General features: G+C 45.5%; 2 protein-coding genes across 3 annotated transcripts; one reads left to right on the top strand and one right to left on the bottom strand.

Moving 5' to 3' along the window:
- The first annotated feature begins 99 nt into the window (after positions 1 to 99).
- On the top strand, positions 100 to 21482 carry LOC134014064 (actin filament-associated protein 1-like 1). The gene is made up of 19 exons (XM_062453924.1): positions 100 to 248; positions 7926 to 8051; positions 8308 to 8391; positions 8549 to 8643; positions 11763 to 11874; positions 12028 to 12132; positions 12342 to 12553; positions 13149 to 13328; positions 13546 to 13638; positions 13825 to 13924; positions 14867 to 15007; positions 15163 to 15374; positions 16740 to 16885; positions 17512 to 17584; positions 18410 to 18530; positions 18734 to 18901; positions 19492 to 19667; positions 19757 to 19885; positions 20166 to 21482. Exons 1-19 carry the CDS (start codon positions 227 to 229, stop codon positions 20190 to 20192), a joined length of 2322 nt encoding a protein of 773 aa, XP_062309908.1. The 5' UTR covers positions 100 to 226; the 3' UTR covers positions 20193 to 21482.
- Positions 21478 to 26285, bottom strand: grpel2 (GrpE-like 2, mitochondrial). 2 transcript variants are annotated; one of them, XM_062453930.1, is made up of 4 exons: positions 26081 to 26285; positions 23124 to 23259; positions 22778 to 22859; positions 21478 to 22333 (listed from the first exon to the last, which is right to left on the bottom strand). In XM_062453930.1, the coding sequence occupies exons 1-4, from the start codon at positions 26164 to 26166 to the stop codon at positions 21840 to 21842; spliced, it is 798 nt and encodes a 265-aa protein (XP_062309914.1). In that variant the 5' UTR covers positions 26167 to 26285; the 3' UTR covers positions 21478 to 21839. The 2 variants fall into 2 exon arrangements, with proteins under 2 accessions (XP_062309914.1, XP_062309913.1); XM_062453929.1 differs by having other exon boundaries at positions 23124 to 23268.
- Positions 26286 to 26303: the final 18 nt, after the last annotated feature.

A 26303-nucleotide genomic window follows, 5' to 3' on the forward strand; every position in this document is an offset into this window, starting at 1 on the left:
TGACGGGATTGCTCTCCTGATGCTAGCACTAGGGCCAGGGGAGCGCATGCGCGCGATGTAAACTCTCTCAGCGGACGGCTGTTGTTACTCGCGCGTCGGAGGTTGCAGCGAGTCGGTCGCTTTTCCGCCAGGCATGGAATTACGCGGTGGACCTCGACGCAGAGCAGAGCGTAATCTTTCACTGGGATAGCTCTGGAAATAAACACACGGAAATAGAAGACGGGAGATGGATACCGGCTCCGACAACTGTAAGTAATATAATAGTTCGGTTATAACGGAAAAGAGAACCGTAGGAAGTGAAGAAAAGTTAATTTGTGTGACAGATCCCGCTACACGAATTTAAAACATCCAGAGGTTTGGGGGGACGTGAAGGTGTGAGCTGAAGAAAAGTGTTTTTATAGCTGATGCCTTCTTATACTTTAGCTACAGTATGAACGCAAGAGGGATTCAACAAGTTTGAAAGTGATGCAATCTGATGCTAACAGTGCCTCGTTGGAAGCTGCCGAGCTGGAAGCGGTGAATGAGGAGTCTGTTACTGACGGCGTCTCACGGCACAGGTCCCAAGCTGGCAGCGGCGCTCGTGCTACCGGGTGTAGCCTATGTGAAATAAACATTTGAAAATATTACGTGTAATCAATTGTAAAATTACTTAGAATAAGAATATACAGTTTATTTAAAATTCTCATGATGGTTAAGAATGAACAGAAGTATTTGGGGTAGATTATAATGACCATGCATCCTGTCCCAGACGCACGCACGCACACACCCACACGCAGACACGCGTGCGTGTGCACGCTCACAGTCCACAGCATTGTATTGTGTCTTGACCTCCAGCTGCGTTATTCCGATTTTTTCGTTTCCTCTTCCCCCTGTGAGTGTATGTGAGTGTGTATGTGTGTGTGTGTGTGTGTGTGTGTACATTTTACATTTACATTACATTTAGTCATTTAGCAGACGCTCTTATCCAGAGCGACTTACAGTAAGTACAGGGACATTCCCCCAAGGCAAGTAGGGTGAAGTGCCTTGCCCAAGGACACAACGTCAGTTGGCATGACCGGGAATCGAACTGGCAACCTTCGGATTACTAGCCCGATTCCCTCACCGCTCAGCCAACAGACTCCCTGCATGTATGTGTGTGTGTGTGTGTGTGTGTGTGTGTGTGTGCCTGTGTATGGTTGAAGGCCAGAGCAGAGCCACATGGTGGATTTTACAGGACAGGCAAGCTCACATCTCATCCAGGAAGCCAGATAATACACAACCACCAAGAAAAACAATGCTGTTAGTGAAGCATCTATGCTGTGTGTGCGTGTGCGTGTGTGTATGTAAGACACACAAAGAAACATAGTAGGGGGGGGGGGAGATAAAGAGACAACATTCCAGCCTGCATGCCTGCATATACAGTATCTCTAATCACATGTATGAATAATATCACCTTTGGTCTGTGACTTGGTCTGTGACTTGCAGGCCCACCCTCTGTCTCCAGGATGACATGCATGCTGCATCTAATATGCTGCTAGCTACAGTGCGATCACTGTGTGTGTGTCTCAGCACTTAGTTCCTGACCCAGATCACAGATAAATTGATTCAGTTCCACAGTGAGCCTACTGTATCAGAGCTCACCAACACACACACACACACCATGGTCATACACACACATACACTAAAACGCCATGGTCACACTCACACATATAAATTCACACACATACATATGGTCACATAACCACCATTGTCACACCCACCATGGTCACACACGCACACATTCACACCTACATACATACATGCACACACACACACAGACCACAGGCCAGCAAACAATATGGGAGTGAAGACACAGTCAGATGGTCAACTCAACAGAGCTTTGGCAGATTGCTGGGTTTAAGAGTGGCCAGGTCAGGATTAGATTATGGGATTAGCAGTGTGTGGAGTTGTCAGCATGGAGCTGCAGCTCCAGGAACCGGCAGTTAAACCAGATATTGTTGACTTTGTTGAATTGGTTCAGGAAGGAGGACTCAGTAGTGTTATTAACTGATACTTTATTCCACACGATACAATACATTATTGTAATATTTGATTTGGCATATGGTCATGCTCGCAGCGGCTCCCTGACGCACCCAACTGAGACGCCATCTCCTGAGACACCGTCTCGACATCCGGGCAGAGAGCAGCGAACGCATTCCCCCTGAGAAAGAAGAAAAAAGAAGAACCAGACAAAGGGTGGAGGCCGGGAAGGCGGAGGCCGCAGGAGACCGAGAGCGTCTGTGTCGCACTAGCAATGCAAGTGCCGGGATCCCTCCTATATACCCCGCCCTATTAGGAAGGTGTGCCTTGACGCGTGATGACGATTTGCTAGTGACGCGCTAGGTCTCGCGTCCCCTGCATGAACCAGCTCCGCTTGTTTGTTGTTAACTTTGTTGACATGGTTGTTGTTTACAGTTTTTTTTCTGGGAGAAACTCAATAAATCTATGGGATCAATAAAGCCACCCACTGAGCCCATTGGAATAGAATAGCAAATAATAAAACAGAACACTTTCATTTAAATTTTATTTCAGACAAATAGGTCCATATAGAAATAGACAGAAATGGGACTGAATAGAATTGAACAGAACTGGCGTGCCTCCCCAGCCTCGATGCTTCAGATGGCTCCATGGTCATTTGCAGAACACTCAAGAATGGATACAGCTCTGCCCTTGGGATGAGAGGACTGTCTGGAAGATATAAATACTGTAGCCCTCACCACACATACACTTGGTGACACACACAAACGGTCACACATACTCACACACACATACACACACCAAGACCTCCCCAGTCCTCCTCTCGTCCAAGGGCCTGACCCTGGGGCCACCATAGACAGACTGGCCCCTCACGCCACAAGCTTTGATTTCCTGCCCAGGGGTTGTAGGGTCGGTGCATGGCAACCCCCTCAGAGACAATGCTCCACTTCAGTTGAGACATCTCATTATACAGAGGGGGATGATCACTACATGGAGCAAGAGAAGCAGAAGAGTTAGCAACACTAGTGTTAGCAGCAGAAGGGTTATCAGTAGAAAGGTTAGAAGTGCAATAGTTAGCAGCACAATAGTGTTAGCAGCAGAAGAGTTAGCTGCAGAATAGTTCTATCTGCGGAAGAGTTGGTAGCATTAGTCAGCAGTATAAGTGTCAGTAGCACTGGCATTAAAAGCAGTGGAACTTTTTGTAACTGCAAGTTTTAGAGCTAACAAATGGAACTCTCATGACTGGAGTCTCATGATAGACCCTCCGTAAGGGAGTCTTTCTACATGGTCTCTCACAGACATACTCTTTCACACACACACACACACCACACTCTTACAACAATCAGTCACACTCATTCACTTACACACGAGCATGCATAGATACACACAGAGACACACACAGTGACACACTCAGCTCCTCCTCACGCTCTTAAACTCGCACAACAAACACACAAACAGACACACAAAAAATAGACTTCTTGTTTCAGACATCAGCATCGGCAACTGGTAACCTTGATCCACTGGGGTGTTCGTGTGTGTGTGTGTATGTGTGTGTGTCTCTACTGTCATTACTATGTAGTGACATATGTTGTCATCCTCCAAGGCCAAAGCCTATCCTCCCCTCATTTACGTCATGGTGTTGTCAACATTCAATTACTCACACTCTCGCACACAGACATGCATATACACACCACGCATGCACACAGAGATAGTGACAGACAGAAACAGCGAGAGTAAGAGAGAGAGAGGGAGAGACTCAGAGAAGGCAAACAGAGAGAGAGGGGGATGGAGTAGACGAGTGTAGGGTTTTGATAAGAGAGTCTGTTGGTCGAACAGGAAACCACAGCTGCAGGACATATCCTTTTACCCAGAATGCCGATGGCTCTGGACTGCACAGCTGTGTCTCACACCCCTGCTTGAGCCTTGTGTGTCTCTGTGTGTGTGACGGTGTGTGTGTGAGGGTGTGTGTGTGTGCTATTTGAGTTTCTACCAGTGCATTGTCAACCCGTCTCCAAGAGCATTGTCATTGGCTAATTTTGGACCTGTCAGTGACAATGGAGCATTGTTACGTGCGGAAGAGGCTAAGAGTCAGGGGGGCAGGCAGACCAAACGGTGTGTGTGTTTTCTGGTTACGTTGTCTGCAGGGTCAGCTGACCCGTTGTGTTCTTGGAGTTGGTATTGACAGCAACAATGTCTGACATCTTGACCTCTGACATTCTCTGAGGTACATCTGGGGTCAGGGGTGTAAAATAATGCTGTGTGTTTGGTGTGTGTGAGGGGGGTGCATTGAGGGTTAAGCCTGGTTTATGCTTCTGCGGGTCTGCGTTCTTTATGTCATGTGCGGATGTGCAGAGACGGTCTCAGGATTTAGTTTTGCGGCCTTGTTGTGTAGATAGCCATTGCATTTTTGGGGGTGGCGCAATCGCGCAAAATTTGTTTTGCTTGTAGCACAGGAAAACCTCACAGAAGTTTCTGTGGTTTGGTAAACAAAACAATATTTTTTGCATCACCCCAATATAGGTAGGTAGCTATTTATCTACTATCTATAGCTAGCTACCTAGCTATATGAGGAAAGAGGCGAAACATTTCTAGCAAAAAAAATTGGAGCCTAAAAAATACGAGCCTATCTAATTCGAGCCGAATTTCGACCTTAAAAATTTCAGATTGTAACATCCGGGATATCAAGGATAGATTGAGCAATGGAGCAATAGAGAAGAGAAAACGCATGATGACTAGCAGGGAAAACAACCATGCTTCGGTGAGTCCGATGTGATCAAATCTTGCATTAAGGCTTGATTGCTCTAGCCTGGTCCTAACCAGACTCTCTTACATTTGTACAGAGAGTCTGGCCTCGCTCCATTGACAAGCGTTGACTTCCTTGTAGGCGGGTACTCTGTTGAACTATTGGATCTGTCCAGAGCCACTCTGATCTGCCATAACCAATCGCTAGCGTTCGCCTTAGCCAATTCCTTCACCACTACTGTAACAGAGCTAGCTGCCATAGCTGGAAAATCAAACTGTTCCCGAACCCCGTGGGGAGGAGGGCCACAACATCATGGCCACCAACAAACCTCAGCAAAACTTGTTCTTGCTCTGGCTTTAGCTTATGGATATTCGGCAGCGTTGCCACAACGGACCGAATGGCTTCGCTCGCATCTTTCTCCGCCGCCATTACGGAAATACAACACAAACTAGCGCACGACAGCCACTCCCTCTGTTCGCTGATTGACCGGTAGAAAATTAACTGGAGACATCTGACTTACTTACCTCATGGCCAGACCTAGTACAGAAGCAAAATCAAAATTGAGCGGAAGTACGTAGGAGGGCAGAGCCAGGCTACGATTGCTCTACCTATCCTTCGTATCCCGGATGTTGCAAATCAGATTTTTTTAAGCTTGAATTATTGCGGCTCGAATTTGATAGGCTCGTATTGTTGTGGCTCCAATTTTTTTTACTCGAAAAATTTCGGCTCAAATTTTTTCGGCTCAAATTTCTTTGCCTTGAATTTTTTAAGATCGAATTGTTTAAGATCACATTTTTTAAGATCGAATTTTTTAAGATCGATTTTTTGGGGCTCAAATTTGAGCAACTTGAATTTTTACATTGAAATATATTCATATGAGGGAGTCAGGTGGCTGAGCGGTGAGGGAGTCGGGCTAGTAATCAGAAAGTTGCCAGTTCGATTCCCGGCCGTGTCAAATGACATTGTGTCCTTGGGCAAGGCACGTCACCCTACTTGCCTTGGGGGAATGTCCCTGTACTTACTGTAAGTCCCTCTGGATAAGAGCGTCTACTAAATGTAAATGTAAATATGAGAATTCGGTCTTGTTTAAATTTCAATATTAAGTATTCAATGCCTTTTAAAATTCAAAACATGATGTCACTGACTAGCTTCCATACAGTACCTATCTAACTAATATCTAACTCACTAGCCTGTTGCACAGCAGAGGGATGTCTATCTGTGTCTGTTTATACAGCAGATAGTTAAGTTTTGTCTCTCTCGTACTGTCTCTCTCTCTCGTTCCCTCTCTCTCTCTTGTTCAATCTTTCTCTCTTTCACCCCCCCCCCCCCCTTCTCTCAGGGTGGGGCTATAGTGTTCTCAAACAATAGAGACCCCCGTGGCTGGGTTGGGAGAGCCCCACTGACACCAGGAAAAAACACACATCCTGCACACACAGACACATACACCATGCACACACTCCCACACACACATCTTACACACGCTCATACATATCCTACACATACGCTCATTCACATCCTACTCCAGCTCTCAAACTATGTCCTCTGCAACACAACACTATCTCTGTCTCTACACACGCACACACACTCTCAGAGACAGTCAGACATACAGCTCTAATGTCCAGGTAGTGTTTCTGTAGTCTGGGTTTCTGCCCTACAGGAAGGCAACTCTCCTGTCTTCCCCAGGCTATCTGTTGGTTACCATGGGCCTGGAATCTGCTTACTGGACAAACCATACCAGACTGCCAACACACTCTCATTGGCCCGTCTGGGCTGACTGGCTGTTTTTGATTGGTGGGATTACAGTAAGGAGGAAGCTGAGGGGGCATCAGGAGGTCTCTTATTGGCTAGTTGGCTGGGGTCTCTGGGGTCGCCGTGGTTTCCATCTGTGTCAGCTGTTGGGGCATGTGTGAGAGTGTGTCGGAGGGGCGGAGGAGTGTCAAGGTCAGTGATACGGACACACACTTTCAACACACACACACTTCCAGCACATGTGCGCACACACACACACCGGATATCCCTGTTGGAGTGGAAGAGCCCAGCCCAGTACCAATATCGTTGAATGGACCCTTATTCTCCCTCTCCTCCTCTCTCTCTTTCTTTCCCTTGCCCTCTCCTCTCTCTCCCTTTCCCTCCTCTCTCCCTCTTCTTTCTCTCTGTTTCTCGCCCTCTCACTCTCACACCTCTTCCTATCTCTTGATGCCTCCCTCTTCCACTCCCTGTTTCTCTCAATTCCCACCATTCTACTTTGGTAAGCTGGGTTCTACAGAAAGAAGGAAAGATTAAGGTCACAGATATGGAGTGGAGAGACCATGGGGTGGGGGTGGGGGTTGGGGTTGAGGAGAGAGGGAAAGGGAAAGGGAGAGAGGCAAAGAGGGGTTGTTTATGGGAGTGGCAGTGAGTGCATTCCTAGAGCCCAGCCCACTATACCAGAGGGAGAGATCTAGAAATACGAGATATTCCCCCATAGACCATCAAAAAGAAGAGGGATCACAGGCTGGCAGACAGACAGACAGACAGGCAGGCAGGCAGGCAGGCAGGCAGGCAGACAGACTGTAGGTTGTAGTGTATCGTATGTGTGCGTGTGTGTGGACCATGGTGGGCTTCTCCTCCCCAGCTGTTGAAACAGCCAGTAAGATGAGCTTTGAACTGACTGTTGCACTTGTTTGACTTTCTTGGAAGGACTGTGTGTGTGTGTGTGTGTGTGTGTGTGTGTGTGTGCGTGCTTGTGTATGTTATGGCCGAATTGAAAACAGTTGTTGATGCAGCTTCTGTGTAGAGAGCATGGGAGCTGAAAGTTTCTATCTGACATTGAATTGTCAGTTCCGTGTGCTCCTTCCCTCAGCCCTCTGTATGTGTGTCACAGGCTAAAGGACAAAGTTGTATTATTTGTGATGCCTGCACAGCTAGCACTGGGTCTCTGTGGGTCTGCCTGCTTAGGGAGCCAAGTGTTGCTGCAATGACTGTGTGTGTGTGTGTGTGTTTGTGTGTGTGTGTGTAGGTCCCTATAGTGAACTGTGTGTGTGTGTGTGTGTGTGTGTGTGTGTGTATGTGGAGGTCCCTATAGTGAACTGTGTGTGTGTGTACGTGGGTATGATTGTGCGTGTGTGTGTGTGGTAGGGCCCTGTACTGAACCGTGTCTGTGCGCGGGTGTGTCATATTAAACGGTGTGTGTGCTGGTTGCCCCTAGCGATGGAGCGCTTGGTGAGAGAGCTGCAGGTGCTGCTGAAGCTGCTTGACCACGAGTGTGTAAGCTCTGCTACGGCCGAGAAGATGACCACCGTCAGGAACCTCCTTGACCACATCCAGCCTACTGGTAGGACTGTGTGTGTGTGTGTGCATGTTTCATGTGTATCTATGTTTTACTTTCGTGTGTATGTCTGACTTTTGTATGTGCTTGTTTCATGCGTGCTTAGGTCTATGTTTTATTTGTGTGTGTGTGTCTGACTTTTATTTGTTTGCACGTGTGTGTGTGTGTGTGTTTGTGCGTGCGTGTGTGTGTGTGCGTGCGAGTGTGCGGGTGTGTGTGTGGGCATGTGTGTGTTTGCGTGTAACCTGTCCTCTCTCTCCAGTGAACGGATCAGGCTTCCTCTACATGAACACCTCCCTTTATCGGAACGGGACCAGCTTTGTAGAGTCTCTGTTTGATGAGTTTGGTAAGTAGAACACACACCTACACACACACACAAGCACACAGCTTGAACCTATAATCCTACAGATAAATGTCTATTGAAAGGCTTCAGTCCTCCTTTCCTCCTCCTCCTCTCCTCCTCCTCTCCTCCTCCTCCTCTCCTCCTCCTCCTCCTCCTCCAGACTGTGACCTACAGGACTTGAGAGTTTCTCCAGAGGAGCTGAAGGAGCAGCAAGAAGAAGAGGATGGGACCTCCAAGACCCAACCCTCCAAATCTGTAAGAGACCCAGTACAGTGTATATACAGGATGGCATCTTAAGGACCAACGTATTTAACCAAACATGATTCATCAGTTAGCTCCATTCCATTTCCTTATTACCAAACTGTACAGCTGTACGGAGGGAAAGTGACTCCATATATAAGCTAGGGAGTCAGTTGGCTGAGCGGTGAGGGAGTCGGGCTAGTAATCCGAAGGTTGCCAGTTCGATTCCCGGTCATGCCAACTGACGTTGTGTCCTTGGGCAAGGCACTTCACCCTACTTGCCTTGGGGGAATGTCCCTGTACTTACTGTAAGTCGCTCTGGATAAGAGCGTCTGCTAAATGACTAAATGTAATGTAAGTATATACAGCCGTGGCCAAAAGTATAGGGAGCCACATACATTTTGTGTTTGCAAAGCTTGCTGGGCCTTGGCATAAAATGACTGCTAACATAATTTCAGTAAGTCATATCATCAGCACAGGGGAAAGTGTGAACTAGTTCTAGCCAGGCGAAATCACTCTATCATTCTGATTGGATTTTAAGAGCAGATTGACTGCTGTAAAAGAGGGGACTATTTGCATATATTGAAAACTTTCGCCCCAAAAAAGCTCTAAAAGATTATTTTGATTACCGTATTCGGTAACACTTTATAATAAGTCAACGCTTTTTGGCATTTACTAAGTGTTAACTAATAGTTAGTTAATTCTTTATAAAACGTTTTGAAACATTAACAATACATTATTAAATAGTTAATAATCGTATTATTAAACACTATGTTGATCATTAATAAACACTGTTAAATATTATAGATTTTATTCATAATACAATTCATAAGGTGTTTGATAACTGCATTATCATACTTTATAGACAGCTTGTTAATATAGTTGCAAACCAGTAGTTTAAAAGGTGTTAGTGGTACATGAGCTGCTATAGAAAGCATTAGCAAATGGTGAACAAACCATTTACATTACCTTTACAAAGCATGAGTAAATAACTAACAACATATTTACTTATGTCTTTAATTAATGTACGCCAAGTCGAATACATTATGTACACCAATACTTAGCAGATATCTTAACAACTATTTTATAAAGACTTACTAATGATGCAACTTCTGATTAGTAATGCAAGTTATAAAGCATTCACTAACTGTTAGTTAAGGCTGTTGCGTGACCTAATCTAAAGTGTGAACTATCTATGCCTTATTAAACATTTATAAGTTATTTATTAAGGTATTGTTGTCCATTCTCGAACCTCACATTCACAAAGGCTGAACATACCTTTCTCAAAAGGAAACAGACACAACACAATGTGATACACAAAATTACTATTTTATTAAAGTAATGACAGGCATGTGTCTTACTAACTACTTAGCTCTAACGCTACTAGCCGAGAGTGACAGCGGTCGATACGTTAAAACCTCAGTTTGATATTTCCCGGCATGACCGAACGGTCGAGGTAAGTTGTTTATTATATGGCATTTTTAGCTCTTTTCATTTAGCTAAAACATGTCGTTTTGTCCAGCTCTACTCAAGTCTTCTCACGGTGTGTTTCAGGTGTTAGCACCTAGCAACCAATCTGAAATATGAGCAACCAAACCTAGCAATCTGCCTAGCGCTTGTCGTTTATCTCTCTGTGTTCACACTTTTCTGCTCTTTTAGAAAGTTAAGAATTTCCTCGTCGCTGTTGATGTCTTCACTGTCATCTGGTTACTAAAACTCTTCGATCTCGCTCATTTTGAAGATGACATCAGCGGAGGGCAATAAGAACACGTATCAGACCGCAGATGAGGTCAATACGCGCATAGATATATATAAAGACTTAATACGCGGCTGGCATGACTACCCATTAGCCAATCAGAACGCTCGTACTGTTGTTGCAATTGAACCAATATGCTGTTCTTATTGGTTCAGAAGACGTTCTCAAAAGAGTTGTTGATATGTTGCCTTGGAGATGTAGTGACGTCACCAGTACAAGTGCAGCTGATCGCTCTGACAAGATGGCGTCTGCTCCAGATTCGCCGTGTTTGATTTGGGATATTCCCACGTATTGTTGTAGTATATAAGAAACCAAATGTTTACTCTTTGACAGGTCAGCAAACGCTTTGTCGCCTCAATTTGTTAAAACGATTTGAACGTTTTAACAAATCTCTGCTTTCAAAGGCGTTTGCAGACCTGTTGAGGAGTAGCTAAACATTTCCAGTTTATTACAGCCATTTTTGGAAAATAAAATACAGCTTTGGGTAACCAACTTTTATACCAATTCTACTGTATTGCTTCTTAATGGAAATAAAATACTATTTTATTACCCAGGTAAATAAATTAACAGCTATTTATTCTAAAAAACAAAAACACAACATCTATAGGCCTATAGTATTTCTATAAATGCTTAATAAGGCATAAATAGTTCACACTTTAGATTAGGTCACGCAAAAGCCTTAACTAACAGTTAGTAAATGCTTTATAACTTGCATTACTAATCAGAAGTTGCATCATTAGTAAGTCTTTATAAAATAGTTGTTAAGATATCTGCAAAGCATAGTGTACATCCTGTATTTGACTTGGCATACATTAATTAAAGACATAAGTAAATATGTTGTTAGTTATTTACTCATGCTTTATAAAGGTAATGTAAATGGTTTGTTCACCATTTGCTAATGCTTTCTATACCAGCTCATGTACCATTAACACCTTTTAAACTACTGGTTTGCAACTATATTAACAAGCTGTCTATAAAGTATGATAATGCAGTTATCAAACACCTTATGAATTGTATTATGAATAAAAGACATAATTTTTAACAGTGTTTATTAATGATCAACATAGTGTTTAATAATAAGCTTATTAACTATTTAATAACGTATTGTTAATGTTTCAAAATGTTTTATAAAGGATTAACTAACTATTAATTAACACTTTGTAAATGCCAAAAAGCGTTGACTTATTATAAAGTGTTACCCAGTATTCTATAGAAACGTGAACTAGCAAATACTGAACTAGCAAACTTTGCAACATTTGTCATTGCCAAAACTTATGGGCACGACTGTACAGTAAATCTAAGATACCTCTGTTAAAGTCCTCCCACCTTTGGCTAGTTAGCAACATTAATAATGTGTGTGACGTGATTGGGCACCCAGAGTCTGACGGAAACGCCCCCTCCCCTGCCGACCACGCCCATTCCAGAGGACTACTATGAGGAAGCCGTGCCTTTGGATCCCGGGACCACGCCTCAATACATCACCACACGCAGTCAGTGTCAAACTCACACAACTTTATGGATGAGTCACCAAACAGTTGGTTTCAAACTATCTAAAACTTCCTATCCTCTCCCCTCCTCTCCCTTCCTCTCCTCTCCTCTCTCCACCTCTCCTCCTTTCCTCCTCTCCTCCATCCTCCCTCCAGTCAGCTCCAGTCCACCCGTCTCCATAGAGATCCAGGATGCTTATTATGAAGATGCAGATGACAACTATCCGACAACACACATCAACGGACCTTGCAAGAACTCCTGTACGTCTGCACATCCTTGTGTTCAAATCAATATGTCCTCTACAATGGTCTAATCGCTCAATGGGTGTGTGTGTTTTTTTTGTGTGTGTGCGTGCGTGCATATGTGTGTGTGTATGTCTTTGTTTTTGTGCTAATGTGTGTGCGTGGGTATGTGTGGGTGCATATGTATGTGTGTCTGCGGGTGCATCTGGATGCACGTGTGTGTCCAGACAATGACTCTGACGCCCTGAGCAGCTCGTACGAGTCGTACGATGAGGAGGAAGAGGAGGCCAAGGGGCGTGGCCGGCCGCCGCGTTGGAAGGCGGAGGAGAATGCTGTTGGACCAATGAAAGACTGCCGCATCTGCGCCTTCCTCCTCCGCAAGAAACGCTTCGGCCAATGGGCTAAGCAGCTGACAGTCGTCCGTGACAACCAACTACAGGTAGCTGGCGTTTATTCAGTAGTGATAAATCTGTGTATAAACAATTTGTGAAGTGAATGAAGGAAAAAATTATGACAGGCTGGGATACCTATCTGCCCTATCTACCTATTTGCCCTGTCTACCTATCTGCCCTGTCTAACTGTCTGCCCTGTCTACCTGTCTGCCCTGTCTACTTATCTGCCCTGTCTACCTATCTGCCCTGTCTAACTGTCTGCCCTGTCTACCTATCTGCCCTGTCTACCTGTCTGCCCTGTTTACCTATCTGCCCTGTCTAACTGTCTGCCCTGTCTACCTATCTGCCCTGTCTACCTGTCTGCCCTGTCTACTTATCTGCCCTGTCTACCTGTGTGCCCTGTCTACCTGTCTTTCTGCCTGTCTACCGATCTGTCTGCCTGCCTGCCTGCCTGCCTGCCTGCCTGCCTATCTATCTATCTATCTATCTATCTATCTATCTATCTATATATCTATCCATCTATCTATCTACCTACCTACCTACCTACCTACCTACCTACCTACCTACCTACCTACCTACCTACCTGTCTGTCTGTCTGTCTGGCTGACCACCTGTCTGCCTACCCGTCCATGCGTGTCTCAGTGCTACAAGAGCATTAAGGACAGCAGCCCCTACATGGAGCTGCCTCTCAACCTCTGCAACGTCATCTACGTGCCCAAAGATGGCCGCCGCAAGAAGCATGAGCTGCGCTTCTCCCTGCCCGGGGGCCAGGCCCTGGTGCTGGCCGTGCAGAGCAAGGAGCAGGCCCAGCGCTGGCTTCAGGTCTCCCACACACACACACACATACACACTGCTGCAGAACTACACCCACACACACTACTGCATACCTACACACACATACTAATAAATACTCAAGCTTAGGGCAGTTGCTAATGAGTGTAGGTTGACCTTTGACATCTGTACGTGTGTCTGTATGTGCATGTGTGTTTGTGTGTGTGTGCATGTGTTTGTGTGCATGTGTGTATGTGTATGTGTGTAGGTGATCCAGGAGGTGGCGAGCCAAGCCAATAGCAATGAGACATTAGAGGGCTCCTCATCTCCTATTATCCAGAGGAAATTAGAGTTGGACAAGGTGAGTGTGTCTGTCTGTGTGTGTGTTTGTGTGTGCATGTGTGTATGTATGTATCTATGTGTATGTATGTATGTGTGTGTGTCTGTGTGTGTGTATGTATGTATGTATGTATGTATGTATGTATGTATGTATGTATGTGTGTGTGTGTATTTGGGTTTGTGTACTGACTCAGTGTGGCCCATCTAGCTGCTGTCAGCTGACAAACACATGTCGGACTCGGACAGTGCTATCACCGGGGACAACCTGCCATCCAATCATGGACCAGGCCGGGAGAATGGAGACCAAGGTATGAATCAACATGCCTTAGAGATGAAGATGAGGATGTTAAATGTTGTAGGGAAGATAGAGGTTCTCATTGCATTATCCTAAAAATACACAAATATGGAGAGAGAGAGAGAGAGAGAGAGAGAGAGAGAGAGAGAGAGGAGAGAGGTCAAAAGGAGAGGGGGATCTATGTGTGTGGGTCAGAGGAGGATGTTTAACCAGAGAGGAAGATGAAAGTGGCAGGAAGAGAACAGGAAGTTGGACCTGGGGCAGATACGACATCCTTCCTGTCCTCTTCCTGCTATTGTGTGACAGTGACATCATAGGATGTCCAGCCGGCTCTGCTACACTGTGTCACCTGGTCAACACACACACACACACACACACACGTACAGCACCCATGTGCACCACACACGCACACATTACCATATAATACACACAAACACCACACACAGACACACGTAACCACATACACATATACACACGCACACCACATAGACACACACATGCTAAAACAGTGCTTCATCCGTCTGCAGTGTCCTGTTGACCATAGCTGAGTTGCTTGTCTCAAAACAAGATTCCATTAGTTAAACAAAGACACTTCTCAAAATAAACTCCTGAATCTGAACCACTTCCTTGAAACTCTTTGTAGAGAAGGCCAAATTATCCTCTGAGTAACTAGAGTGGCTTTAAATCTCCTCTGATTGGTGTGCTTTCAGGGAGACAGTCCCTCAATCTCCTCTGATTGGTGTGCGTTCAGGGAGACAGTCCATCAGTCTCCTCTGATTGGTGTGCTTTCAGGGAGGCAGTCCCTCAGTCTCCTCTGATTGGTGTGCTTTCAGGGAGACAGTCCCTCAGTCTCCGCTGATGGTGTGCTTTCAGGGAGACAGTCCCTCAGTCTCCTCTGATTGGTGTGCTTTCAGGGAGATAGTCCCTCAGTCTCCTCTGATTGGTGTGTTCCCAGGGCGGGCTAAGCGAGGACCGTTCTCCGAGCTGACAGGTTCGATGAGCCGAGCTGCAGGAAGGAAGATCACCCGCATCATCAGCTTCTCCAAGAAGAAGCCCCCCCCCTCCTCCACCGGTCACCACGACAATCCCAGATGCGGTGAGGACTGCCACAGTTCTAGACAACAAAGGCAAAACACACATGCAGTAGCTCTGTTTCATCCAATATCACGAGTACAGTCCATTCGTCGCTCATTTGTGTGTATGTGTGTATATGTGTGTGTGCACCTGTGTGTGTGTGTGCGCCTCCCCCAGGCTACCTGAACGTGCTGGTGGGGCAGAGCTGGGTGGAGAACTGGTGCAGCGTGAGAGGGGGCACCCTCCACCTCCACAGGGAGCGAGGCGACCTGCGCACCCCAGTTAGCTCCGTCCCTCTGGGCGGGGCTGAGGTGGTCCCGGGGTTCGGTCCCAAGCACCCCTTCGCCTTCCGCATCCTACAGGGGGGCACAGAGCTGGCTGCACTGGAGGTAGGAGTGTGTGTGTGTGTACTTACTAAGTGTGTGTGACCATCATACTCAACTTTGAGTGATCGGCGATGATGATGATGATGGTGTGTGCACTTAAGTGTGTGCGCTTTACACTTTTTTTTTTGATTGCTTAGATACCTTGGTCAAAACTGAAGCAAAACAGAAGTGTACTGGGACCAAACTGTGAATACTTTGCTTTGAATACTTTGTGCATTGCTTTCACACAAAATACCTTCAATTACCACCTTCTCCAAAATCCATGAACTGTTTTCTCATTCATACTCCACCAACGACAAAACACAATTGTATTTGCAGCACATTTTTCAAATGCTAACACATTGTTTTCAAAAGTCTTACAGTAACAGGCAGCACATTCAAAATAAAAATATTGCAAATGTCATGCATTTCTGCAGTAACCAGATTGAAATATAAAGAAAACGCTATATTCTATTAGCAGAATATATAATCATTCCAAACAAAGCTGACTGGAATTTCAGAGATTTTTGGCAATCTTGTAACCAAACAGACAAAAGGGGACGGCTTTGGACTGATTTGGAAGTTTGGAAACATGGATCACGGAAGACAGGTTGGTGGGGAAAGAAGAGAGGCAGGGAAAAGGAGAATGCGTGGAGGACAAGGGAGTGAAAGACCAAGAACGAGGTCTCTGATGAGATATGGGCCACAATTATGGCCAAATGCAGGAGAGAGGGAGAACTAGAACCATCACAGTGGGCTACTGTACAGCAAGAGTGATTACACTATCCTAGTTTTTTTTTGTACTTACTTGCAATTGAAATATCATTGGTCATTTGGGTGTGGGTTTCAACTTCGTAAATTTCCTATGTATATTACAGTACTAATTACAAAGAATGGAAAACACGTGTAAAGGATACTCAAGAAAATGCTGCATTTCTATTTCATTCTTGTATAGACTTTTGGAATCAGAGTAAAAAAGTGTTTTTCTATCATGACACATTTTTTTCTATCATGGAATACTGATTAATGTGTAAAATTATTTGAACTGCAAAGATAAAAGTTCCAAAGTCTTGTAACGCTCTCTGTTGTTAGTGTCTTTTAGGTCAGGCTGTTGTGAATGGCAACGTATGCTTCTGAGAGAGAACTGTTCCCAGTGTTATGGTCAAACAAGCCTCTTTTGAGACACGTATCAAATGTTTTGGTGGTTTGCGTGAGACTTGGAAGAGAGATTAACTGTTTGGCCCACCTGCATGTTGCTAATGCAGAGTGTGTGAAGAGAATATGTGGCTTCAGTTTCGACCAATGCGCGTAAGCAATCGGAAAAAAACGTAAGTGGGTTTTTGGATGTGGAAGGGTGTGACAGTGTCACACATGTTGCCTCCCTCATAGGCCAGCGGCTCAGAGGAGATGGGGAGGTGGCTGGGGGTCCTGCTGGCAGAGTCAGGGGGCTCCACCCTGCCCGAGGCCCTCCACTATGACTACGTAGACGTGGACACCATCAGCAATATACAGGACGCAGCTAGACACTCCTTCCTGTGAGTCTGTCTGTGTCTGTCTGTGTCTCTGTGTGTCTGTCTGGGTCTCTGTGTCTGTGTGTGTGTGTTTGTGGGTCTGTGTGTGTATGTGTCTGTCTGTGTCTGTGTGTCTTGTGTATGTCTGTGTGTCTCTCTGTGTCTGTCTGTGTGTCTGTCTGTGTGTCTGTCTGTGTGTCTTGTGTATGTCTGTGTGTCTTGTGTCTGTGTGTTTCTCTGTGTCTCTGTGTCTGTGTGTCTGTGTGTCTGTGTGTCTGTCTGTGTCTGTGTGTTTGTCTGTGTGTCTGTGTGTCTGTCTGTGTCTATGTGTCTATGTGTCTGTCTGAGTATCTGTCTGTCTGTCTGTCTGTCTGTCTCTCTGTCTTTGTGTCTGTCTGTGTGTCTGTCTGTCTGTCTGTCTGTCTGTCTGTATGTCTGTCTTTGTCTCTGTGTCTGTCTGTGTCTGTTTATGCATGTGTCTAAGTTAGTGACAAGCTTCTAATGTTTTGAGTTCAGAACTAGTGTACTAGAGCTAACGGAGATATGTGTCTTCCCTTCCCCTTCCTCTCCTCCTCCCCCTTCCTCATCTCCCTCTTCTTCTCTCTTCCTTCTCCTTCCTTGTTCTCCTCTCTCTTCCTCTTCCTGTCCAGGTGGGCTACTTCCTCTAGTGGCACGTCCACAGACTCCAGGACGTACGATGAGGTCCCATACGAGAGCGTTATGGTCAGGATGCTTTATCTCTCTCTCTCTGTGTGTGTGTGTGTGTGTTTGGGTGTGTGGGTATACGTGTGTATGTGTGTGTTTGTGTCTTGTCTGTGTTTGTGTGTGTTTCTGTATGCATGTGTACATGTTTGTGTTTTCCTTTTTCTCCCACTGGATATCATCTGTGTGTTGATCTCCAGAGTTAAGGAGTAGGCGGTCAATGTGTGTACGAGCCTGTACATGTTTTTCAGTGTGTGTGTATGTTTGTGTGAATGCAAGTCATGTGTGTTTGTGTATGAGTGTGTGTGTGTGCACGAGTGAGCGTGCATGTGTGTTTGTGGGTGCGTACGTGTGTGTGTGTGTGAAAGTGTGTGTGTGCGTGAGCGAGCGCGCATGTGTGTGTGCATGCGTGTGTGTGTGTGTGTGTAGTTCAAGGCGTTCAATCCTATCCCTCCCCCAGCCCTCTGGGAGATCTCTGAGGTGAGGAGAGGAGGAGCCGAGGATGATGCAGACAAGCTGTTTGTCTCTCTCTCTTTCTCTGTTGCTTCTCCACTACATCAGTCTAGTCTCAAAACCAGATTCCATCGAGTCAACCACTTGGTCTGCAGGGGGCAACAATCTCTGAAACAAACTGGAGATTGTTTTGCAACATTAGAGTGATCTATCTCATCTGTTGTTCTCTTATCTGTTCCCTCCCTTTCTCTCTCTCTCTGTCTCTCTCTTTGTGCCTTCTCTTCCGCTCTCTGTATCTCTTTCTATCTCTCTCCCTGCTCCCCCGCTCTCTCTTCTCTATCTCTCTTCTTTCTCCCCCTGTCTCTGTCCCTCTCTCCTCCACCCCCGGAGCAGCAGGGGACACCAGAGGCCAGGCCGGCGCAGGTGAAACGCCACGCCTCCCTCTCCAGCAGAGATGCAGAGAGGGAAGAGCCACAGGTCACCGTCAAGAGACACGCCTCCCAGGGTCCCCAGGGTCAGCCAATTAGACACAGGCTCACTTGTAATTGCGTGATGGAAAAATGTTGATCAAGAAATGTATCGTTGTATTGGTTCATTGATTGACAAATGTATTTTACGTAATACATTTCAACATTAGTGAATATATTTTAATTCCTTGATTAATTGATTAGTTTGCTGACTGACTGACTGACTGACTGACTGATTGACTGATTGTAGATGTGAACCAGTATGGGAAGTACGGGAAGACGAGGGCGGAGGAAGATGCTCGGAGGTACCTGAGGGAGAAGGAGGAGCTGGAGATGGAGAAGGAGGCAATCAGACAGGCCCTGAACACCCTGCGCAGCCAGAGGAGGGAGGCCAGAGATCAGCTGAAGACTCTCACAGGTGGGAGGGTCTGCGTGGAGGCCAATTAGACGACTGGCGCCACCTACTGGCCACAGTACAGCAGTGCCCTTCCCTAGACCTCAGGAAATGTTATATAGAGCACCACATGTATTGCTCTGTGGTGTTGAAGAGCTGTGTGTGTTTGTGTTTATGGGTGTGTATGTGTGTGTGTTTGTGTGTGCCCACTTGGGTCTGTGTGGGTTTGCGTCTGTGTGTGTGGGAGTGTGTGTATGTACGTGTGTACTTGTATGTGTATGTACACGCCTGTGTGTGTGCGTGTATGTACATGCCTGTGTGTGTGTGTATATGTATGTGTCTGTGTGTATGTACGTGTCTGCGTGTGTATGTATGTACGTGCCTGCGTGTGTGTGTGTTTGTACGTGCCTGTGTGTGTGGGTGTGTGTGTATGTATGTACGTGCCTGCGTGTGTGTGTATGTACGTGCCTGCATGTGTGTGTATGTACGTGCCTGCATGTGTGTGTATGTACGTGTCTGCGTGTTTGTATGTACGTGTCTGCATGTGTGTGTGTATGTACGTGCCTGTGCCTGTGTGTGTGTGTGTGTGTGTGTGTGTGTGTGTGTGTGTGTAGGTAAGCAGCAGCAGGCGGCGGAGCAGCGTGTGACCCAGCTGGAGGAGGCGTGTCGGGGGAAGGAGGGCGAGCGTGTCGATCTGGAGCTCCGCCTCTCAGAGGTTAAGGAGAATTTAAAGAAGTCACTGGCTGGAGGGGTGCTGGGCCCGCCCACTGACAACAAACCAATCAGCAAGGTGCCTCAATACAACTCTTCCTATGTGACTTTTCTGGTTGCTAAGTGAGGAGGTAACCACGGTGACAACCCATGACCTCTGCCCCCCAGGTGCATGTGAGGAAGGTGGAGAACGTGTACAGTGAGTCGACCACACCTGTCAACTGTGCAGCCGAGATGAAGAAACGGCCCCCTTCTCTCTACGCCTCCTCGAGAGGCAACGTCATGCAGAAGGCCAAGGTAAATACCCTCTGTCAGTGTGTATGTGTGTGTACATGTGTGTGTTCTGACTCCCACACGTGGGAGTCAGGTGGCTGAGTGGTTAGGGAATCGGGCTAGTAGTCTGAAGGTTGCCAGTTCGATTCCCGGCCGTGCAAAATGATGTTGTGTCCTTGGGCAAGGCACTTCACCCTACTTGCCTCGGGGGAATGTCCCTGTACTTACTGTAAGTCGCTCTGGATAAGAGCGTCTGCTAAATGACTAAATGTAAATGTTCTCTGATGCGTCCTTGTTTTCACAGGAGTGGGAGTCGAAGAAGGGGACCTAGCCCGACATACAGAAGGATGTGTGACGGAGGAGAGCTGGTGTGTGATGTTTTCTGATCAGACATGGCAGAGTTTGAGTGGAGTAGGAGAAGGAAGAGGAGGAGGAGAAAAAGGAGGTGCAGGAGTTAACAGTAAATTTGGAACGAGGTGAACTCCCTGGGTGGCATATGAACCAGCAACCCTACCTTCCTCTACCCTAGTTTCTACCCTAACATCTACCCTAGCATTTACCCTAGTCTCTACCCTAGCCTGTACGCTAGCATCTACCCTAGCCTTTACCTTAGTCTCTACCCTAGCCTCTACCCTAGTCTCTACCCTAGCCTCTAACCAGCCTCCTGTCCCACTAAGTTTAGGTCTGGACCTGGCCTGTCTGGGTTATTTAGGCATAAACCACAGCACTCCTGCTGGGTCTGCTGAAGGACTGAAGGAGTAATTGGTTGAATTCACTCCTCAAGTTGAAATACCACCCACCCGCACCATCGACAAGCTAGCTTGTTGGTGGGGTAGCTGACGAATGCAGTGTTATTATAGGTGGTCGTCACGTTTTTAAGTGATTAGATCCCAGCAGTGGGCAAGAGAGGGAAGCGACTCTACCCACAAACCTGTTACATCAGCACACTCTCTGTCTCTGACTGGTAACATGTACAGGATGTATGAGTGTATATAAATTATTAAATGGCTTGTTTCATGGTTCAGTGTTTGATGGTGTTGGTTGTTATTGTCAGGTTGTAGTGTCAGGTTGTAATCCGTTGAGACTGTGGAACTATTAGAAATGACCTCAGTAGCGTGTAATGCCCCTGTAATGTGTGGACTTGGACTGAGATTAGTTGGAAATGTGAATATGCCTGTTGGATATGAATATGTATGGTCATCATGAAAATGTCGGGGTCAGGATAACAAAGGGACAAGGAATGTTGGAATAAGTTTTGTGCTGTTATGTAACAAAGAATATATTTAACCTGAAGGTTACTATAAATTAAACAGTGGATATTAGAACTTGATGGTAGATAACAATTTTAACTTTTCTGATTCACAAACTAATACTTTTATAATACAGATTTCCTATTTAAAACCCTATTTTTAATAATACAGCTGCAGAGCCAATAGGAAAGCAGATAAAGCATGATAGACAGCTGTGTCAAATACAGATTTCTTTGGGAATGTGAAACTAACCGTTGCCTAACAATTGATTTGTCCTGATATGTCACACTGTCTGAATTTCTTGTTATATATGACTTTTGCACTTTACTGTTATTATTATGAATATAAAAAACTTTATTCAAAAGCTCAGACATTTGGATAGTTTATTGACTTGCACGAACACACAAACAGAGAAACCATACATATAATACTATGTAGATCTTTATTGTCCACTCCACATAGTGGTATAACCCACACAAAGGTCACATTGGTATCAGTGCCAAAGATTGATTCATACAGAACTGAAAAGGTTGATCCAAACATATAAAGTGCATATAATCACCTTCAAATAAGTGCATGGTGTTGAATAGAAAACATTCTAAATATGTACTTTAGAATTTTCACTTTCATATAATCTTTTGGGTAACACTTACATTCTGAACATGTCAGTTTAAAGCCAAAAGTACCAGAACAGGTTCAGGAGTGTTCTGGTTCTGGAATTTTCAACACTAATCAGAACCTTTCAACCCCTTCCCCTGCGTTGCCACAGCGATACCCACAAGGGCGTGGCGAATGGTGCGTCCATGGAGGATGTACCCTTCCTGCTTCACCACTGCGATGGTGGAGGGCTCCACCTCCTGGTGGGCAGCTGTGTGGCAGACAATCTGGTGCTGGTAGGGGTCGTACCTGGACCCTATTGGCTGCATCTTTTCCAGGCCGTGCTTGGTGAAGACCTCCTGGAGCTTGGCCTGGACTTGGGCCAGCTGCCTGGACACCCTGCCGGTCTGGTCCTGGCCCACCTCCAGGCCCTCTCCCCGTGCTTGTGCAGTGATACGGTCCAGGCTCTGGCCTTCATCTTTTCCCCCCTGTGAGTGAGCAGTAGTCTGACCCATATCTCCCTGCTTATTGGTAGTGGATTGGTCATGACCCCCATGTTCCTCTTTAGTGGTCTGCTCCAATAGGTCAACTACATCCACCAGGTCCCGACAAAAGCTCTGGATCCCTGTGGGAGAGGAGTGGAAGATACCATGTTGTTATTCAGAAATTAGGGGGTCAGAAGAGAGGATGCTTTTTATGGCCATGCTGGAGAGAGAGCGCTTAGGTCAAGGGGTATTTAGGGCAAATTTCTGGAGAGAGGGCTAGGTCAAGGGGTATTTTGGACCTACCTCAGTCTCCCTCCTAGGAAGAGAGCTAATAGGATAACGCTGACATGGAACTGCCTTATTTGTGATTGAGACAGCTGTTCACTTCTCTGCTTGTTTTGCTGACCATACCTCAGAGACACTTTGCAACTGACAATATCAGTGTCTTTGATCTAATCATTATTCTTGCCTGGTGTTACTTCACTCCCCTGTCAGTTGACTACGGTAAATACTATACAAATCCCAGAGCTCAGTCAAAGCCATACTGTTGGTGCAGGATGAACTCTTTCTCCCTCAGGCCTCACCAAACAACTTGGCGTCCTCAACAAACTTTTGTGTTCTTCTGCGGACCAAGTCATAATCGGCCATGGCTCTGTTGTATCGCTCCTGCAACACAAAATAACCACACAGACGCTAAATGCTTAAAAGTTGTTTGGTTTGAATGCCGTATGACAGTTACAAGTCAGTGAAGGGGTTTTGTGACACACACAAACGTTTCATTTTAAGAGAAGGCAGAAAACTAGATGAAATAGCTATTAAAAATCACATTTAACTAACATTACATTGAAAAAGAACATTGAAGACTTGGTAGCAGACAGTATACACATCCACAAACTACATAACTGTTTGTGTGAGAGGCATGTTTCTTACTGTGAGGTCTCTGACCTGCTTCTCCAGTTGGCTGGCTTTGACCTCTAGAGCCCTGACCCGACTCCCTGGCAGGCCGAGGTCATCTGTGGGGAGGTCATTGCCATAACAACCTTTGCTGCTCTGTTTTGCCGCAGTGCTGTAGGTGCTAATAATAGAGATGGAAAAAGAGAGAGGAGGTAGATGTAGGAAAAGAGAGATTCAGGGTGAGGGAGAGATAATGAGGGAGAGAGGGAAACAAATGTTGCAACAAACACTGACAAGCAACATTTCTTAAATGGTGTGTTATGGTGGAGGATCTTACATTTAGTAGACACAGAGCGCCTTACAGTAGGTACAGGGACATTCCCCCGAGGCAAGTAGGGTGAAGTGCCTTGCGCAAGGACACAACGTCATTTTCGCACGGCCGGGAATCGAACCAGCGACCTTATGATTACTAGTCCGATTATCTAACCGCTCAGCCACCTGACTCTTACAACGATCTTGTACAATAGGTATGAGAAGGTTTGTAGCAGTAAGTCTCATCATCCCCCCAAAACATAAAAACCACTGGAGACTACATAGATAGTACATTATACACATGGGGCGGCTGGTATAAATGGGCTAACAGGGCTAAGCCCTCTCTATCTTTTACAATTAAGTCAAGACATTTTTTGTGAAAAAAACAACAACTTCTAAATGGGCTAAATAGGCATGGGGTCTAAATGGACATCAGCTACCGTTCATCTTCATAGTGTGTGACAGGTTTTGAGGCATGCCCACTTGGTTTGCTGCTAGTTTGGGCTAAATTCATTCAGCCCACAGGCCACTGACTTTTGACCAATGCCAGCCAGGGTGCTACTGTACAAGAGTGGGACTTGTGAATGACAAATGTCTGGCACGCTCTCACGACGTGTTGCCTATTTGGACTAAATTAATTCAGCTCACAGACGCCGTTTTTTGACCAACTACAGCGGTATAGACAGTCAGGTGCTAGTGGAGCTGTAGTATGCTAGTAGTGTGTGATAGAGTGGAGAACGTGATTGTTGAGATGGCTGGTGTTACAATCATTTTGGATCAGGTGGGTCCTTTACTTTGTCATCCGTTTTCTTTGTTAGAAAGAAAAGGCAGAAAGAAGAGGTCAAGCGACGGGGGCACACCGTCCAAAGGTTCAAATAACTCAAAATGACAAACGTCTTAATCGTACGTTTTGTCGAAGTTGGTCGGAAAGAAAGGATTGGCTAAGGGCAAGTCTAGCTGAAAATTTGCTTTTCTGTTTTCCGTGCTTGCTTTTTGGAGGAGACATGGCTTGTCATTGTCCCCAAATCAATATTTACTACTGTATTGGCCATATGTGTTGCCTACTGTCGTGTCGGCTGCAGCCTGGTTGAAGTAAAATTAATCAGGCTATTCTTGTGGTTACTTATCTATAGTAGCTTATTGTTGTAGAGCACTTATAACAGGTATAGGTAGGCTATATAATTTTGTTGTTGCAACTTATCTCGGATGTAATTCTGCATTTTCTGCAGCGTGAACTATTGATGAATGAATAGCCTATACCTTTTTAGCCCAACCACCCAATATCTCCACCAGCCTCACTGTATACACATATTACATATATGATATATTATATGTATACTTCATATACATAATATGCAGTGCACTACAGCATTACATTACAACACTGTGAAGTGCATTTGGGTGCCACTGTCTTTCCACAGGCAGACAGTTTGCTGAACAGCAGACGCACTCATTTGAATTTGGCATTATGTTACCTGACGTTATCGTGTACTGTATGTTGTGTATATAATATCTATGAATATGTATGTAATGTGTATAACGCATAGCCTACGCATATATAAAGCTTATTGATGGTTTTGTTGTTTTTCAGGGATGACGTCAGTGTTACCCCAATGAAAGCCTGAGCACATGTATTTCTGTATTTTTAATACACATGACAATAAAGTTAAACTTTGACTACTCTTATGTAAGTCTCTATGTCATAATTCTTTGAGACTTAGCACTTAAGCACTATCATTACTGGTAGGCTACATACCTCCTAAAGAATGTATTATGCTTATTAACGTTTTTGCATTGTGCTTATTAAAGTTAAGTCTTATGAACTTAAAAGTGTGCTCAGGCTTAAACATTGTGTCTCACACAGGTCGGGGGGAGTCATGGGTGCGGGCGGAGAGAGAGGAACAATCCAGAAGAGTCTCGACCACAGAGTGTGGGAAAAAGGCTGTATTTTGTGTCTCTATCTCTTCATTTTCAGAAACAACCTTGAAACCGGGTGGAGACGGCACCCGAGCAGGTGGGACGTGTCGGCAAGAACTCCCTGCTGCACAGGAGAACAAGCTCAACCCTCTTCTTGTGTTTTTTGTTTTACTGCACTGTATAATATATGCTGGGGCAGGGACAGACAGTGAGTTGGACTTCGTGAACCAATCCAAACTCTGTTGCAGGTAGGGAAACGTAGACAACCCCAGAGCTCTGTACTTGTTGATTTCCAAATGCTGTATTAAAGCTGATATTATCGGACCTCTGCGACTCCAGACCACTCTTTCTAGAACACAGACTTGTGTCATTGAATACCATCATTACATATTGGAATAGACACAAAGAATTACAGTCCTTCACTCCTCCTAGGTCCCCAAATTTGCGCCATCAACCCCCGGCCCCCCGTTGTAAAGGAATGTAGCCTACTGTACTGCTCAAACTCAGTTTCTTGAGAATGCTTGTTAGATTAGCAATACAGTAGCCTAAAGGCCACATAGCAAGGGGGAAATCGTATCGATGGGGACAAAGAAGCGCAACAGTACACCTAGTTTACAAATATGTAATTTGCCCAATACCTCTTCGGCAATTTTAGTTACGAACGAGTGGACAACGTTTTTATTAATTTCTGTTTTATACTTTCATTGAACAGTCTGGAGATGTCCAAACCCAGCCACGTCAGAAAGAGGGAAACTTTGACTAACCTGAAATGACCCCATATCCAGTGCCGTAATCTGCACACAACGGCGAGAGTAGCTCTACTAGTGGAGATATTACAGATGTTCATCATCCTTCTGAAACTCACTTCAGAGATTTACATTCTAGCTTCGAAGCTGCTGAAGGGGATTCTTCTACACTAACGTCTAGTCACATTCCGTAAATGCTATAACTTTCACACGCACTTGATCAACGTAACTAATTCCTAAC

The sequence above is a fragment of the Osmerus eperlanus genome, chromosome 27 (assembly GCF_963692335.1).
Source record: "Osmerus eperlanus chromosome 27, fOsmEpe2.1, whole genome shotgun sequence".
Lineage (NCBI taxonomy): Eukaryota > Metazoa > Chordata > Actinopteri > Osmeriformes > Osmeridae > Osmerus > Osmerus eperlanus.

Excerpts from the sequence above, each read along its gene's own strand:
- grpel2 (XM_062453929.1), bottom strand. The coding sequence starts at position 26,166 with ATGATGAACATCTGTAATATCTCCACTAGTAGAGCTACTCTCGCCGTT. Across the intron at positions 22,860-23,123 it reads AGCAGGTCAGAGACCTCACA|GAGCGATACAACAGAGCCAT; the intron begins GTAAGAAACATG and ends TTTGTGTTGCAG. Across the intron at positions 22,334-22,777 it reads TGAGGACGCCAAGTTGTTTG|GGATCCAGAGCTTTTGTCGG; the intron begins GTGAGGCCTGAG and ends CCTCTCCCACAG.
- LOC134014064 (XM_062453924.1), top strand. The coding sequence starts at position 227 with ATGGATACCGGCTCCGACAACT. Across the intron at positions 8,392-8,548 it reads GTCTCTGTTTGATGAGTTTG|ACTGTGACCTACAGGACTTG; the intron begins GTAAGTAGAACA and ends CTCCTCCTCCAG. Across the intron at positions 12,554-13,148 it reads TCCGTGACAACCAACTACAG|TGCTACAAGAGCATTAAGGA; the intron begins GTAGCTGGCGTT and ends TGCGTGTCTCAG.